At 45.6% G+C, this 17,636-nt stretch overlaps 1 protein-coding gene across 6 annotated transcripts in view; it reads left to right on the top strand.

Annotated features, from left to right (window-relative positions):
• The window catches only part of GATAD2A (GATA zinc finger domain containing 2A), a 103,728-nt gene that overhangs the window by 63,127 nt on the left and 22,965 nt on the right, over nt 1-17,636 (top strand). For 5 of the 6 annotated variants that reach the window (XM_027038475.2, XM_027038474.2, XM_053219574.1 and 2 more), the window contains one exon: nt 1,606-1,874. In XM_027038475.2, coding sequence (XP_026894276.1) covers nt 1,606-1,874 — 269 coding nt within the window. Of the gene's footprint in view, nt 1-1,605; nt 1,875-17,636 lie in introns of those variants that run through there. The other variant, XM_027038477.2, reaches the window with a different exon arrangement.

Genomic DNA, 17,636 nt, shown 5'->3' with positions numbered 1-17,636 from the left:
CCCACCTTCTGTCAACATGGGTGGAGAGCATTCTGGGGGTAATATGACCACTGGGAGACTTGCTCATTTTGACCCTTTTGGACTGCCTGTAGGAGTAGATATTTGAGTGCCCTGGCCAGGCCACAGTGGCCCGAAACGTGTGCATGTGGCCTGCTCTGCCTCCTGAGCCAGGAGCATGAAACAGCAGTCAATTTCTTTCCTTTAACTCTTAAGTCCACCGAAGAGGCCACTAGGACATGGTCCTGCACTGTTGCTCATTTGAGAAATCGGCTCCTTAACAAGGTTGTGAGTGAGTCATCTTAGGAATGCATCCCATGTATGATGATGTTGCCCCTTCATTGCTCTGTGTTGCCCCTAGTCTCCCAGAAGGTGGGCTCCAGGACAGGCTTCTCAGGGTATTCGTGGTGAGGAAACTGGGGTGCCAGATGCCCTGCCTGTGTGGACACAGAGCCAGGAGGCCTTCAGTGTAGGCACACCACAGGTATGAATTGAGATTCTCAAGGGGCTTGTAGTGTGTTCCTCTGTAGACCCTGTGTTGGTAGACATAGGTACCTACCATCCTGTGTAGAACTGGCATTTTGGGAATCCTCCTAGAGCCTGGCAGCTAAATTCTTTTTTGTCCCTCATGAACTCTGGCTTGGCTTTTTTAGACCCTGACTCTTGCAGTCTTATTTCCTGAGTCCTGCCTTGTTGGGACATCGGGGCTGGAGTGGCTCCTTTAAGAGCGAGCGCCTGTGTCCCAGACTCTGTTGTGGAATGCCAGCAGCCTCCCTGCAGACAGACATCATTGCGCTGTCCTCCGTCCTGTCTCTGTGAGGGTTAACAACACTTCAGCTTGTTGTCTGGAACCGGTTCAGACTGGTTTTCTGGAAAGTGCTTTGTCTCTCAGACTGAATCCTGGGAAGGGTCATGTGGAGCCCAGTGATGTCATGGGATCAAAAACTGACTCAGCTGTTTTTTTCTTCTTTTCTTTCTTTAAATCAAGATATGTGTGTGCTGCAGGTACAGGGTGCTGGCATGGTGATGGGCCAGCTCTCACCCCACTCAAAGTTTACCTTGCTGGCAGTCAAAGGGTTAAAGGTGACCCCCACTTCTCACTCCCCTGAGGTGAGCAGGGAGTAAGGAGGCCGCCCCTCACTAAAGGGGAGAATGGTCAACCCGAGTCAGTGCAGTGCAGTTCTGGACCTGGGCAGTGACCCTGCTTCTGGTACAGCGGTGTCTCCCCTTCCCGGATTCCAGAAATCTCCAACCTAGGGCAGGTACTTCCATAGGCAGGAAGTTCAGATCTAGAACAGTTTTCCTCTCTTTGCTTTTGAATTTGGAGCACAGAGAATTCCTCTTCCTTCTAATAATCAGCCACTTTCCATTGTTCCTGTCCAGGTCCCTGCAGGTCTCAGCTCCCCAGATGCTCCATGGATCTTGCCCAGCCTTCCCATGTCAGTTAAGAAAGGTCCTGGGCACACTTTGTGAGGCCTGCATTTGTTGTACCGACTTCTACTATCATCATGGGGCAAGGAAAACTCTTCAAGCTGACACACTGAAGTTTCTAAGAAGGTAGCAACTTGGTTGTGCCAAGTTTAAATGTCATGTTTTCTCCTTCCAAAGTTCAGAATGACTGAAGAAGCATGCCGAACACGGAGTCAGAAACGAGCGCTTGAACGGGACCCAGCAGAGGATGATGTGGAAAGCAAGAAAATAAAAATGGAGAGAGGATTGTTGTCTTCAGATTTAAACACTGACGGAGACATGAGAGTGACGCCTGAGCCAGGAGCAGGCCCAGCCCAAGGGTTGCTGAGGGGGGCAGAGGTGACAGCCATGGGCAGATGTGAAGGGCAGGCGGGCGACGGGCCCGTGGACATGCGTACCTCATACAGGTGAGCAGGAGGGACCTGGAACCAGGTCTTGTGGGTGTGAGAAGGCGGTGGGGAGATGGGCCTGAGGAAGCAGCCCTTGGTGAGTTATGGGTTCTAGTCCTGGCATTGCTGTGCTGTCCTGGACAAGGGATCTCCTCACTGGGGCCTGGACATCAATGGCAAGGGGTGTGGGTCTCACAGGAGGAAGGGGCAGTATCCTCCATTGGCTGCCCTGCAAGGCAGTGAGTCTTCATTAAACTGATACCATTTGTTTCTTCAGCTGGTGCTTTTGGCTTGTGGAAAAAGTTGGGAGTTTTTCATTTCAGTATATGTCCCTGCTTTACAGATCTGGGGTTCTGGAGGCCAGGGATTCTATACTGGATCTGGGTAACTAGGCTGGGGGCAGAGTCTGGAGTCCAGCTCAGAGATGCTTCTCACATGCGCCACCACTCCTCTTAGGCAGCACGTTGTGAAGGTGGAGGTCACTATTCAAGTCTGTGGTGTGGTCTGTTGATTTTTCGTTAGTCAGTACTGATTACTTCAAGAGTATTCAGATCCTCAGTTTTATGAGGTTCTTAAGGAAAAAACTTGAAAGAATTAAGACTCACTTTACCCCCTTTCCCTACCTCCCTCATTTCTTCACTCAGAAACATTCTTTTCTTTCTGTAAAGAGAAATCTGGGCCTAACTTCTGCTGTCACCGCTCCCCTTGGAGCTCTGGTGGGAACCATTCTCTCTAGCATGTTTACGCTTAGATGTCCTATGAGCCAGATACGCCACAGTGGGTGTGTTGGTATGGCCACAGTCTCCTGGCCACCCCTCACCAACCCCCTAATCCTCCCCTGCAGACTCCCTTCCATGTCTGTTTGCCCAGAGTGGGGGTGAGGGTGGCAGGTGCAGAGCTAGGGAAGCTGGGAACGTTTTGCCTTCTCATGAGTGTTGACTAACCCCACACAGGGACTCCACCCTGTAGTCTTCATGTTAAATTCATTTTGGAGCTCAGACTTTTGGAATCCTAAGAACTTCAGAGATTATCTGGCCTGGTATTTCTCAGCTTTACAATTTTTACCTCTTTGAGATAAATGGGAAAATCCAACCCCTTCTACTGGGGAAGCATCTTAGTTTGAGGGGGTGTGTGCTCTGTGTTTCTACTACCCAAAAAGGCCTTTTTCTGTCTGGCTGTGCTTTTTGCTGTTCCTGTCCCAGAGGCCTCTTTTAAAGTTCCAGAAATAAAATTGTAAGTCTGGTTCTCCTTTCTCTCCCTCTGACTTGGTCCTCAGTAGTGTCTCAGGTACTATATCAGGTAGCTGAGGAGGAGAAAGAGCCTCCTGCTGTTTGTGAAGATCTGCTGGATGTTTGTTTCTTTCTTTAATTTTTTTAATGTTTATTTTTGAGAGAGAGAGAAAGCATGAGTCGGGGAAGGACAGAGAGAGAGGGAGACACAGAATCTGAAGCAGGCTCCAGGCTTGAGCTGTCAGCACAGAGCCGGAAGTAGGGCTTGAACCCCCGATGGACCGGACTGTGAGATCATGACCTGAGCCAAAGTGAGACCCTTAACCAACTGAGCCACCCAGGCACTCCATCTGCTGGATATTTCTCGTGATCCTGGGCTCCTGGTGTGCATTTTCTCATGTTATCACCTTGCTGCCCTGCAGGGCAGCCCAGTGGATTGTGAGGGAGAGGTTACCAGATCTTTCTGTTGATACAGCCTGGGGCTACATTTGGCCTCTGGGCCTCTTGCTTCCAGACTTTTCCCACTATGCCCATTGGCTTCCAACCCAAGGTTACTTAGACCATGTTTTCTGAAGTTGTTGGAGAATGATATCGTTACAACACATAAAGGATGCAAGGGAGCAGGGATCAGAGATTAACTTAGGCACACAGGGCATTGGTGATCAGTACTCCAGGACTAGAAACACCTCAAGACACTTATAAAGCAGTATGAGAATGTGGACAGAGTTTGGCCTTGGTGGCCAACAGGCATAGTTGGGGTCACATCATACTCCCTGGCTGATCTTGAGCACATGATCTTAGTCTTTGTTTCTTCAATAGTAAAATGGGTGATAATCTCTGGCTAATAGGTTGATGGGTGACAGACATGTACCCAGAATTGGTCCTAGGGTGGAGAGCAAGTGTTGGTAACAACTGCCCTTCAGTCTTTGCTCAAAATAAGATGTCCATATATAGAGCTAGTATCTCCCCAAGTTCCCACGTAGAATGTTCTGTTTAATTCATTGGAGAAGTACACTTGTGCATTTTGACAAAAATTACAGGAACAAGTACCCCAAAGCCTTTCCAAACTGTAATCTGTTCTGGAGTGTATGGCCCCAGTTTCTGTTAGAAACAGGCAGTCTTTGGATCCTTGTTGAGAGCATGTGGCTCAAGAACATCCCTTTAAGGACCTTCCTATAGCACAATGTGGTTGTTCTTGGTTCCCAGGTTAGTGTGAGATCCCTCACTGGCCAGATCAAAAGGTGGCACGGCACGGCTGTATCTGGCCATAGTTTAGGTTAGCTGAAGCTCTTTGGCTTCAGGTTCACTGAATCGTGTAAGATTAACATGCCAGTTTTATTTTTACTCATTTATTTTAAATGTTTGTTCGTTGGGGCACCTGGGTGGCTCAGTTTGTTAAGCGTCCGACTTCAGCTCAGGTCATGATCTCGTGGTCTGTGAGTTCAAGCCCTGCTTCGGGCTCTGTGCTGACAGCTCAGAGCCTGGAGCTTGTTTCAAATTCTGTGTCTCCCTCTTTCTCTCTCCTCCCCCACTCATGCTCTGTCTCTCTCTTCTCAAAAATAAATAAACATTAAATGTTTATTGTTTATAAACATTTAACAATAAAAAATAAATAAACGTTAAATATTTATTTATTTTTGAAAAGAGAGAGGATGCATGCCTGCATGGGAGAGGCAGAGAGAGGGAGATAGAGAATCCCAAGCAGGTTCAGTGCAGAGCCCACTGTAGGGCTCAAACGCATGAACTGTGAGATCAAGACCTGAGCTAAAACTGAGTCTGATGTTTAACTGACTGAGCCACCCAGATGCCTCTAACGTGCCAATTTTAGATTGTTGTGCTGAGAGAATTTCATTTTTGTTTTTTAATTGAGATGTAGTACACATACTGAAAAGTACAGATGGGTGCCAATTTTCACAAGCTGAATACATCCTTGTAAACTAGAATCAAGAAACAACCTTGAGGCCCCCTTTAGCCCACTTATCACTACCCTCTGAGGGTAACCAGTTTCTTCTAACAGCATAGATAATTTTCTGTTTTTGTACTTTAAATAAATGGAATTGTGCAGTCTGTACCCTTTGCTTGCTTTCATTCAATATAATGTTTGTGAGATGTACCCATGTTGTTGAATTGAGCAGTAGTTAATTCATTTTCACTATTGTATAGTATTCTGTGTCTAGAATTTGTTTGGCTCTGTTTCAAAACTGCCTCATTTTCTTTCATGCTGTCTTATGACTCAAATTGGGCTGTTGAAGGCTGGAGGGAGTTTTTGGTGGCTTCTAGGAGAGATAATTTTCTTTTTCTTTAAGGCAGTGAGTGGCTGGTGAATTGAAATCACCAAGATAAAACCTTTTTTTACTACATTGGAGTGATATGTAGCATACATAGGCAGACAAAGGGGTAAAGTCCGTTCTTTCCCTCTCTACAGTTCCCCTCTCTATCTCTGACAGTTTTTCTGACTTAGGCTCCCAATTTGTGTATATTAAATTTTTAAAATTAATTTTATTTTTTAAATTTACATCCAAATTAGCATATAGTGCAACAGTGTTTTCAGGAGTAGATTCCTTATTACCCCTTACCCATGTAGCCCATTCCCCCCTCTCACAACCCCTCCAGTAACCCTCTGATCTCCATATTTAAGGGTCTCTTATGTTTTGTCCCCCTCCCTGTTTTTATATTATTTTTGCTTCCCTTCCCTTATGTTTATCTGTTCTATGTCTTAAAATCCTCATATGAGTGAAGTCATATGATATTTGTCTTTATCTGACTAATATCACTTAGCATAATAACCCTCCAGTTCCATCCACGTAGTTGCAAATGGCAAGAGTTCATTCTTTTTGATTGCGTAGTTGCAAATGGCAAGAGTTCATTCTTTTTGATTGGCGAGTAATACTCCAGTGTGTGTGTGTGTGTGTGTGTGTGTGTGTGTGTGTGTGTGTGTGTGTGTATAATATATACCGCATCTTCTTTATCCATTCATCCATCGATGGACATTTGGGCTTTTTCCATACTTTGGCAATTGTTGATAGTGCTTCAAAAAATTTTTTTTAATGTTTATTTATTTTTGAGAGACAGAGTACGAGCAGGGGAGGGGCAGAGAAAAAGAAGCAGAATCTGAAGCAAGCTCCAGGCTCCAGCTGTCAGCACAGAGCCCGAGACAGGGCTCGAAGCCACGAACTGTGAGATCATGACCTGAGCCTAAGTCAGAGGTTTTAACCAACTGAGCCACCCAGATGCCCCTCAATTTGTGTATTAAAAAAATTTTTTTTTTAGTATTTATTTATTTTTGAGAGAGAGACAGAGCATGAACAGGGGAAGAGCAGAGAGAGAAGGAGGCACAGAATCTGAAGCAGGCTCCAGGCCTGTCAGCACAGGCCTGAGCTGTCAGCACAGAGCCTCATGCGGGGCTTGAACTCAAAAACCACGAGATCATGACCTGAGCCGAAGTCGGACGCTTAACTAGCTGAGACACCCAAGCTCCCCCAATTTGTGTATGTTTTATTTTCAAAATAAATCAAAGCTGGGGAATAATTTCCTCCCCCCCTCCAGTCCCCCCAAAAAAACCCATAAAACAGGACAGAATTGGCCCAAAAAAAGCCCATCGTTTGAGCACTCTAGAAATTGACCAGAGGCATACAGCAATCTGAGAAGTGTTTGTGCTTAAGAAACTGCCAAACTTCAGGTAAGAATAGTGAGAATCTGGAGCATTTAGCCTGGGACTCCTTCCATACCATCTCCCCAGTTCTATTGGTAGGGAAGTTCTGCCTAGGCTGTGAAGACCAACCTCTTTTCTGTAGGGGTGAGAAGGGACTCATTCAATTTAAGAGAGTGGTGGATAGCAACCCTGGGTCCATGGCCTTGTTGGTTGAAGTGACAGTCTTGGAGATGGGCAAATGGGGAAGGATGATTGCTGTATTAGCCCCAGGCTGCAGTCATAGTTGGAGCAAGACAGAAAAACTACTTGAAGAAATAATGATCAAAAACATGTGAGGAGAAGCTCAACAGACCTCAGGGAGCTTAAATACAAAGCGATCTATAACTAGACACATCATAGTCAAATTGTTAATAAGTCAGAGAAAAAGAAAATCTTGAAAGTGGCAAGAGGAAAAGGACCCCTCACATACACGGGAGCATTAATATGATTAACAGCCAGCTTCTCATCCAAGACCATGGAAACGAAAAAGGAGTTGAGTGACATTCAGAGTACTCAAAGACAAAAACTGTCAACCTGGAATTCTGTGTCCAGCAAAACTCCTTCAGAAACGAAGGCAAAAAAGACATTTTCAGATAAAGACCAAGAGAATCTGTCACGGTCAGACCAGCCAGTTCTTCAGACTGAAAGAAAATGACATGTTGGTAACTTAAGTTCCCAGGAAGAAATAAAGAACATTGGAGATGGTAAATACATGGTCTAATATAAAATACTTTATTCTCATTTCTTCTTATAACACATATCATGTAAAGCATTAACTGTAACTAACACTGGTCAGCATAGACAAAAATAACCATTTCAGCTCTCTGGAAATTGACCAAGGTATACAAAAATCTCTTGTGTTTATATGTTTATAGATCTGTCAGACAATGATAGTATAAAACAGGAGGAATGAAATGGAGCTCTGTTGGGGTTAAGTATCTACATTTTACCAGAGTCGAGTTAATATTAATCTGAAGTGTGTTGTGGTAAATTAATAAAATTATTATAATATCTAGAGCAATGATTAACAAAATAGCTTTAAAATATGATTTAAAAAATCAACAAAAGAATATAACGGTACACTAAAAAATGTTTAACACCAAAGGAGATCATCAGCAAGGAACAGAGGAACATAAAAGTAAGAATGGGTGTAGAATACAAATAGCAATATGACACCTGTAAACCCAATCATATCAATTATTGTGTTAAATGTGAGTAGTCTAGGGGTACTGGGTGGCTCAGTTGGTTAAGTGTCTGACTCTTGATTTCGGCTCAGGTCATGGTCTCACAGCTGTGAGAGGGAGCCCTGCATCATCTGTGTTAGGCTCCGTGCTGGATGTGGAGCCTACGTAACATTCTCTGTCTCCCACTGCCCCTCCTGTGCTCTCACATGCACTTGCTCGCTCTCGCTCTCTCTCTCAAAAAAAAAAAAAAAAAAAAAAAAGGTGGTTTAAACACCCCAATTATAAAGGCAGAGGTTTTCAGACTAGATGAAAAAGCAAGATCCAGCTTAATTATATGTTATCTGTAAGAGACACCCCTTAGATTTAAGGATGCTTAAAATCCTTTGGTAAAGTGATGGGAAAAGCTATACCATAAGTAACCATAGGAAAGCTAGAGTGACTATCGATGTCAGATAAAATCGACTTTAAGACAAAAAATATTACTGTAGCCAAAGGGCAGCATTTTATAACAATATGTCAGGGAGACATAACAGTTATAAATGTATATGCACCTAACAACAACCCCCAAATACCTTAGGAATAAATTGCTAGGATTGAGAGTAGAAATAGACAATTCATCAGTTATAGAGAATTAAGTACTCCACTCAATAATTGGTAGAACAGCTAAACAGAAAATTGGTAAGATTCTAGAAGACTCAAAGAGCATTGTTGACTCATTTGGTCTAACAGGAATCTATAGAAGACCTGGTGACTACAGAAAACAGAATATATCTTTTTACATTCTCATGGATCATTCTCCAGGGGAGATCAGATGCTGGGCCATAAAACAAGTCTCAAGGATGGTTGTGGGTTTTTTTGTTTGTTTTTTTAAGAGACAGTAACAAGTGTTGGTGAGGATGTGGAGAAAGTGGAACTCTCATACTTTGCTGGTGAGAATGTAAAATGCATAACAGTTGGCAGTTTATTATAAAGTTAGACATGAACATTCAACATGACCCAGTATTCTATCCAAGGACGGTACTCAAGAGAAAGGAAAACATGTGTCCACACAAAGACAGGTACATGGATGTTCATAGCAGCATGATTCATAATAACCAAAAAGTGGAAACAGTCCATATAGCCAAGATTAAATAAAATGTTATATCCATGCAGCGGATTACTATTTAGCAATAAAAAAGTAAACTACGGATTTATGCTGCAGTGTGGATAAACCTCACACTCCCTATGCTGGTGGGAAGACAACAGATCCAGAGACTGCTTGTTGTATAATTTCATCTACAGGGAATGTCCAAAGCAAACTTACTGTAGAGACTGATCAGTGGTTGCCTGAGGGCAGGGGTGGGTGCAGTGATTAACATCTCACAGGCAAAAGGGAACTTTTGGGGGTGGTGGAAGTATTCCAAAATTGGATTGTGGTAATGGTTGCACAATAAGTTTATTAAAAATCATTGAATTGTACTCCTACAGTGAATGAAGTTTGTGGTATGTAAATTAGATCTCAATATGGATGTTTAAAAAAACTAATGAGGTTAAAATAGTTTGGTTTCTGTTCTGGCATCCATAAATGTGCTTACAAGAAAACAGAAATCCACAGAGGTGGAAGTTGAGCCTGCTGGCCTTGTGAGACCAGCCCAAAGGTCATGGGCACATGCCTACCCTCCCCCCTCCCCCCCTCACCCCAAGTCAGGACTATTGGAGGAGGCTAGAGCTGGGGCAGGCAGTGGAAGCTATGTTGAGTTCTTTGTTTTGTTTCTGTGATAAGTAGATTCTACTCCTGTACTTTGCTATAGAGAATCTCTTTCTGTCACAAATTGTTGATCTTTAGAAATAATCTGGGCCATGCATAGATGAGAACAACTTTTTTTCCCCCTCGTTTTGGGTGGAAGAGCATTTAACTCAATAAAACATGAGCCTCTTCTCTAGATGTCCTGCACCTGAAAGGTAAGGACTAGGTGTCTTGTTGCTCTGGGCCTTTGTGGGGTGGGAACTCCATGAATGGCCACCCCCATGCTTTACTGAAAACGTGTTTATATATGCCTTTTTCTGAGACATCAGCCCTCCCTGGATTGTTAACACGCCAGGACCAGGCTTACTGTGATAGGCACCGTGGTGGTCCCTGGAGGTAGAAATGATAGGACAAGATCTGACTACAGCTACTTTCTGGTGTGCTGTAATATGAAAGAATGTACAGAGGTCTTGGGGAGAAAGACTAGAAGTTAAGGGGTATGGCTCATTGGGGATGGAAGTCAATGGGCATTGAAGCAGATCATCTATACTTCTTCATTTTACCTCGTTGGGGCTCCCTGGGTCCCACGGGGGTGGGTGGGGGGGCGGGGTAGTGGCAGACTAGTAGGCCAACTTCCACTTCTCAGTAGCCTGCTACATGGGCCTCAGTGGATGTGGGGCAGATGTACTGATGACTTCCTGTCGGGTTCTCTTGGGGTGTGTGGCCTTTGGGTAACTGCATGTCTCCCTCCTCTCTTCTCATCCCTCTTTGCATCATGCATCTCACCCACAGGGGCTTCATTCAAACCAAGGGCTTGCCCTGTGCTGTGGGTAGAAGGGGCTCCTATCTGGCACTGAGGGGCTCTTGGCCTGTTGGGGACTGGCAGTAGCACCTGAGGTGTTAGAGCTGTCCCTGACTTTTGTTTTTCTGGCTTTCCACACTCCCTTGTCAGACACTCGTGAACTTGAGCATACTAAAAATGCATAAAAGTACTCTCTGTTTTACCAAGCCTGCAAAGCAGGGCTCTTTTGTTAAAGCTGGTGTTCTTGATGACAGAATCCCTGCTCCATCTTTCTTTAGAGACTTTGGCATTCACCAAGGAGGTGACACATCTGTAAATAAACTAGTCACCTCTTTTGTGCCTAGGGATGTCACTACTCATCATTTGGTATTGAAACAGGGCTTGGGTGTCCTGCAGTGGTGTGTTGTGTGAGGGCACAATCATCTACACTCACATTAACGTCTGATGTCTCTTCCAAAGCGAAAATGAATCTGAAAGTAACATGATAGTGCAGCCACAGCTGCGTGTTGTCTATAACATGGGATTATGTGGACAGTCTTCTTCTGTTCTATATAGAAATGGGGCCTGCAGGAAAAGGTGTGTATTCCTTAACTTTTCCAAGATGACATTCTAGGTCATAGGTAGAGTTCTTGTTGTTTGGGTGGATGTTCTTTACAAGCAGCCTCTTGGGAGAGGAAAGATAAAGTAAACACTTGGGTTGCCTGCCTTGCAAGGAGGTAAAGCGCAGTGAGCCTCTCCTGGTGTGTTTTTCACCTGTGTAGTCCAAAGCCTTATCAGGATACAGAACCTAGTCATCACCATAAGAAGGGGCCATTTATACATTTCCTGTCATCCTTGACTGGGTGTACTCTCTCACCCTAGACTAATCTTGCCTCTTCTCAAAAATGGATTCTAGAAATGGAATCATGCGTGTGCTCAGTGGGGCCTGACTTCCCTCATTCCATGTGCTTTGGGATTCATCCCTGTTGTACCAGTATTTTCCTGAATGACTCCTATGTGGGTATGCACAATGTATCCACTCACCTGTCCATAGACACCTGGCAGTCTGCAGTTTGGGGCTGGTGTGAGTACAACTGCTATGATTATTCCTATAGGGCTGCACATGGGCATCAATTCTCATTTCTCTTTCTTGGTAAATACGTAGGGGATGAATTGCAGGGTCACAGAATAGGTGCATGTTGAATTGTTATTAAAAAAAGAAAAAAAAAAACCTACTAGGCCTTTCCCCAAAAATACCTGGGCTGTTTTGCTCTCACAGGTATGGGGATTCAGCTGCTTCATACTCAATTTGGTATTGTCATTCTTCACAGTTTTAGCCATGGGGTCTACAAAGAGGTCTGGGTCCAGGTCCTAGCCTTCTTGTGTGACTTTCACCTTTACCCCGTGATGATAAAAGGGTGGTCATTGCCACATGGGCTGTATGAGGATAGAAAGGCAGTTCTCACCAGCTATGTACTGACCCGAGCCCCCATCTATTCTCTTTTCAGGACCGTGCCCCATCATAGCTGTGCCTGGTCTGGCCAGCTGTCTGCTGGAATGTGCATCCTTGAGGGAATTGGGTGGATGTAACACAGCTGTGGGTGTGATGGCTTGGGTTTTTGCACTGCCTGGGCAGGTGTGGTTGTAACCCTCACTCTTGACTCTCTGACAGTCTTCCTCATAGGGAATGACCATCTCTCCCTCCCCCTCCCCTTTTGTGTGAAAGCTTTGGAAGTCTCTCAGCCAGAAGCCTATCTACTGTGTGACCATCACTTCCCCTGAGTCTGGGGCCTCCTGCACTCTTCTGGAAGGTTCTCTGGAGTCCAGCCCAGCCCCAGCACCTGTTGTGGGCTGGCTGCTGCCTTTTACTTTCTAATTCTCTACTGCTAGGTGACTTCTAGGAGGGGCTGGGCAGTCTCAAGGAGCAGCTCCATCAACTCAGACTAGAACTCTCCATAGCCTGCTTGCTTTTCTTAGCTTGGTTAGCGCATGGGAACTGAGAGGTATATTCCTTTGGAAATCTGGTTCTGATTCTGTGCTTCCTTCCCTGCCTAGGCTGTGGCCTCTCTTATCTCCTCATTCTCTGCCTTATCCCTTCCCTCCAGGCTCTTCATCCCAGTTCTGTCTTTTTGTCCACATGCCTTTATTCTGGACTATATCTTATCCTAGGTTTGAAATTATTGAAATTTGAGGGGTTCACCTGTACTTCTAAAAATCATTAGGTAATGCTGGGGTATCAGAGTGACAGACTCTGGATGTCCTCTTTCTAACTCCCAAAGAGACTTAGTTCACATGGGGCCTAATGTAAGCCAGCCTGATAAGAGGTAAGGAGCCACCTGCCCCTTGCCTTTACAATACCTTCCTCTAGTCATGAAGGGCTGTCCCTTTCTCACTGGATGGTGCCTGCCTTCTTAGGGATGTGATGGTCCTGACAGGAACCAGAAGGCCACTGTGTACAGTCAGTGAGGTAAACGCCTGTCAAGACTCCTCCTTTAGCAATCAGGGGCTCTTCAGACATGTGAGTTAAGTTAAGCAGAATTATAGATTAAGCAGGTCATTTTATTTTGAAATTATTTGGTTTAATTCTGCAGTTGAAGTTTCTGATACCTCTTCAGCACATATTCCTGCTAGTGCTTTGTCACCTGACAGATTCCTCATCCTTTAACTGGTGCCTTAGCTGCTGTAGCAGGTCATTTAAATGTTTTACCTGCGCAGATATATGAGGGCTCTTACCAGCCCTCCACTATGCCACTTAAAACTGCTTTCATGTGCTTTATTTTGTATCTTGCAGCCAATTCTGTGCTGTATTGAGAACTGTTTGTACCAAAACCATAACAAACCTGGATGGTGGGGGTGGCAAGCACACTGGCCTGAGGGATCCTGTCCTGTCCCTCGCAGCCACCTAGCCTGGTGAAACAGTGGGATGAAGAGGGCCCTGTGTAGAATAGGTAAAAAACAGGGGTAAATGCCTGGGACCTCCCAAGGGCCTGTATGACTCCAGGTGGGGCAACCAGGAGGCCACCTTGAGAAGACTTTTCTCAGCAGAAAGCGCCTGGAAGAAAAGGAGAGCTGACCCAGTGGTAAGACATTTCCAGGGTGGTTTTCTTTCTGTCAAAGAGATGAGCATGTGAATTATAATTTGTGAGCCCAAGGGGAGTAGCAGGTGGTGGAAAAAGAATTGGCGTCCAGCAGCTTCATTCCATTCACATCCCCATGTGGCCCGGGACCATTCACTCTACCCTGGTGAAGCTCATTGTCTTCTCTGATGTGAGGCTGGTCGTTCTTAAGCTTCGGAAGTTCCCAGTGTGGTCTAGTAAGGTGTGTCACAGTGCTGATAGGAAGACGTCTTGGGACTTACAGTTGTCCAATAATGAGGGAAAGGAAGGCAGGTGAACGGTCACAGACCTCTGTGGGGAAAAAGGTGGTGACACAGTGGCTAGGCAAGGTCAGTTGCCTTCAGAGACACTGAAGTGGCCAAAGCAGCCTAGATGTTGGTGAGAGGGGCCTGCCTGGGGTGGGATGGGAGAGGAGGTAGGGAGTGTCTGTTGGGTGGAGAGGGGAGACATACCAGACGTTACTAATCCCTTTCCTTGGGTCCCTAGCCATAAGACTGCTTATTTTTAGAGCTTAAATCATAAAAATAGTCCTGATGTAAATAACCACATTGAAAAGCTTTATTTGGATCTTAGTGGGACTAAGACCTGGTGACATGCAGAGTTCCCTAGTGCAGGGCCTTGATAGCATTCAGAAGCAACTTTAACACAGCCACACTCTCTAAAGGGAACAAGTCCAGGTATCCACTGTTCCCTCCTTCAAGAGGACTTGCAGTGTCCGTGGGCAGTGTGGGAAAGAGTGGTCTGGGTAGCACATTTTATGGAGCTCACACACCAGAAATTGGGGTGCTTAGGGGCTCCAAGTCCTTGGAGGCACTGGGTTTGGTGAGAGGGCCTGAGAAGGCCCACAGTGGCAGTGGGAGCAGGGCCAGGTTGTCTGGTGGGAACGATGAGCCATGGGACACACCTTCTGGAGGGGAGAGAGTTGATGTGCTCTGGGCCTGGGTATAGCCCAGAAGCTTGTGGGACACCTGATTGTGATGGTGGAGGTAAACATGTCTGGAGGAGGGAGGGAGGGAAATGCCTTTACCTGGAGAATGGAGGTAGGAAGGGAATGGGGTATGAGAATGGACACCACCCCTAGTGTCCTGGCATTAGGAGCCTGGGGCACCTGACTGACCTCCGAGGGAAGTCTGGGCTTGGCCTCCCCATCTGCATATGCAGGGTGTCTAGGCTGCCCTAGATGGTGCCAAGTTCACTGTGGATTGGGTAACTGCAGAGCCTGTACAGTTACCACTACCCCCCACCTTTTTTTTTTTTTTTTTTAAGATTTTATTTTTGAGCAATCTCAAAAGTCAGTGTGGGTCTAGAACTCATAATCCCAAGACCAAGAATCGCATGCTCCACCTACTAAACCAGCCAGGCGCTCCTACAGTTGCTGCTTTTAAGGCCATAAACAGGGCCAAATTTTGTTGGCTTATAATTGAATAGATTTTATAGGGAAATTATGGCGAATCTGTTGGGTGAGCTCTGTGAAATTTTTAGCGTGTCTCACTTTTCAGAACACAACTTTGGCAGCAAGTGACAGCCATATGGGCCATGATGTGTCAGGAGGACTCCACTCAGGAGCCTTTGCTCACACTAGCCCTTGCCATGGGAAACCTTGGCAATGCCTTGCTGAAAGCATTGGTGCCATCCCCTTTCCATCTTGGTTATGTGAAAAATATCTCTTGGCCATTTGCTGTGTTGGAAATTTGAAAATATTTATTAATTGTGTCCTGGATTTGGTCATCATGTCTCCTTAGACTCATCTGGGCTGAGAGTTTCTCAGACTTTCTTATTTTTGATGACCTCAACAGTTTTGAAGAGGACTGGTCAGGTGTGTTGTGGGAAATCCTTTAGTTGTGATATGTCTGGTGTTTTTTCATTGTTGGCCTGGGTTGATGGGTTTGGAGAGGACCACAGAGGTGCAGTATTCTTCTTACCATATTGTCTCTACAGCACATGCCATCATCTTGACTTTTCACTGTGATGTTGACCTTAATCACCTGGTTGACATGGCATCTGTCAGGTATCTCCACTGTAAAGTTACTCTCTTCTCTCTTTCTATGTTGGACTCCTTGGAAAGAAGTCACCAGGTGCAGCTCACACCTGAGGGGTGAAGAGTCACACATACACACACCTCCCGAAGAGCAGAGCAGCTGCACAAATTATTCGGGATTCTTCTGCCTTGGTGATTTGTGACTTCTCCCCCTGAGTGATCTTTTACTCATGTTTGAGTTTGTAATACCATGAAACATTAGAAAATAGTAGTTTACAGAGTTATAGAGACCTTTGAAATATACATTGCATTATTCAATATCACAAAATCAGATTAGCTAATATCTGACTTCTTGGGCTCATGGAAGCAAACACAAATTTTCCAAAATTCTACATTTTGTTTGTTGGAAGCTTGGACTTTTATCATTGGCAACAAATGCTGTCGGTTGTTTCCTAGAAGAAACAGGCTTTGCTTTAACCATTTTGGGGGAAATGTCTGCCAAACACTCAGAAGTCTAAATAACCACAATGTGTCTGTCAGTCTTTCCTTCATGCATTGTGAGTGCTCATACACATGCTTTTCTTCTGGATTGCTGTCATTTGGTACACAGCAGGAGTGCTTTATCTTGACACAGAGTATTAAAAAGGTACGTACTTGGGCACCTGGGTGGCTCGGTCGATTAAGTGTCCGACTTCGGCTCAGGTCATGATCTCACGGTTCATGAGTTTGAGCCCCACCTGGGGTGAGCTCAAGTCCCACTTCGGGTGAGCTCGAGCCCCACTCTGGGCTTCACACCCCGTGCTCGCTCGCTCCCTTCTCCCTCCCTCTGCCTCTCACTCACTCATGCTCTCTCAAAAAAAAAAAAAAAAAAAAATTGAAAAGGTACATACTCCAGGGTTGAAGTTAAATAAAGTCAATAGCTTGTACTTCATTCAGGGCTTTGCCTACAGTATGGTGTCACTGAATCCTGGCAATTTGGCTCTACTGTCCTAATTTGGTGAAAAAGGCAGTTGTCTCAGTGTTACAATGAAAACGACCTGGCAGAGCCCAGTTCAATGCAGAGTTGCTTAGGTGGGCTGGGGATAGGTCATCTGACATGGGCAGAGACCAGGACATCCACCAGAGCAGTGTGCTCACATCTCAGGCAGCAGTGGTTAATGGTCTGCTGGAGTCAGACAGTAGAAGGAAGAGAAGCCCTCAGTGTGCAACCTTGTTCCCAGGGACTTCTGACTGCAGGCAGGTGACCTGATGAGTCAATTCAGAGCTAAATTATAGCTGCAAAGGTGATGGGAGCTGTTCTGTCTGTCCACGTCAACGTTCAGCAAGGATGGGGAAGAGAAGTGGGGCTGTCATTTGTGGACTAGGTGCACTTTTTGTGCCTTTTACATTTTACAACATTCCCTGGAGGTCAACAGAATCCCATTCTGCAGATGAAGGAACTGAGGGTCATTGAGGTTTGGTGATTGAGTGGAGCCCCCATAGCTGCAGAGGTAAGCCCAGCCTCCCATGGTCCTGCTGCACTTACAGCAGCTGGAGCAGATCTGGTGGGGTGTGGGAAGCACCAGAGCTGTGCTGAGAGAACAAGTTGAGATTTGCCAGGGAAAGGTGGGGGAGGATCCAGCTGTTTGAAACACAGATTTTTTAAGGGGGCAATAAACTTTCAGGCAAAAGCAAGCACTTTGCATTTATCACAAAAATTTGTAGTTGCTCCAAGCTGGAAAGCAATGTTTATTTCTCATGGGTGGTTTTCATCTGCACACAGGTGAGTTTTCTCTTGCTGTGAGGTGGTGAAGGAGCTGGCATGCCAGGAGATGTGTTTGGGTTTTTGTGATGTAGGGATTCCCTCCATGCTGCAGAGTGCTCCTAGGTTCTCTTTGTGTTTGTACCTGGAGGAAGGTTGGTCTGGCATGTGGGTCCAGTGACTGGAGGAAGGAGGGAATGCCAATGTTGGTGCTGTGGCGTCTAGGGTCCCCTGTTCCTTTTTCCTCATTCTCCCAGGCCCTGGGCCCTTGGGGAGTCTGGATACCTGAGTGCTGCATCCACCTCCCCCCCCCCCCCCCCCCCGGCTCATTTCC

This window comes from Acinonyx jubatus, chromosome A2, assembly GCF_027475565.1.
Source record: "Acinonyx jubatus isolate Ajub_Pintada_27869175 chromosome A2, VMU_Ajub_asm_v1.0, whole genome shotgun sequence".
Taxonomy (NCBI): Eukaryota; Metazoa; Chordata; class Mammalia; order Carnivora; family Felidae; genus Acinonyx; species Acinonyx jubatus.
This window is presented reverse-complemented; position numbering and strand designations above follow the sequence as displayed.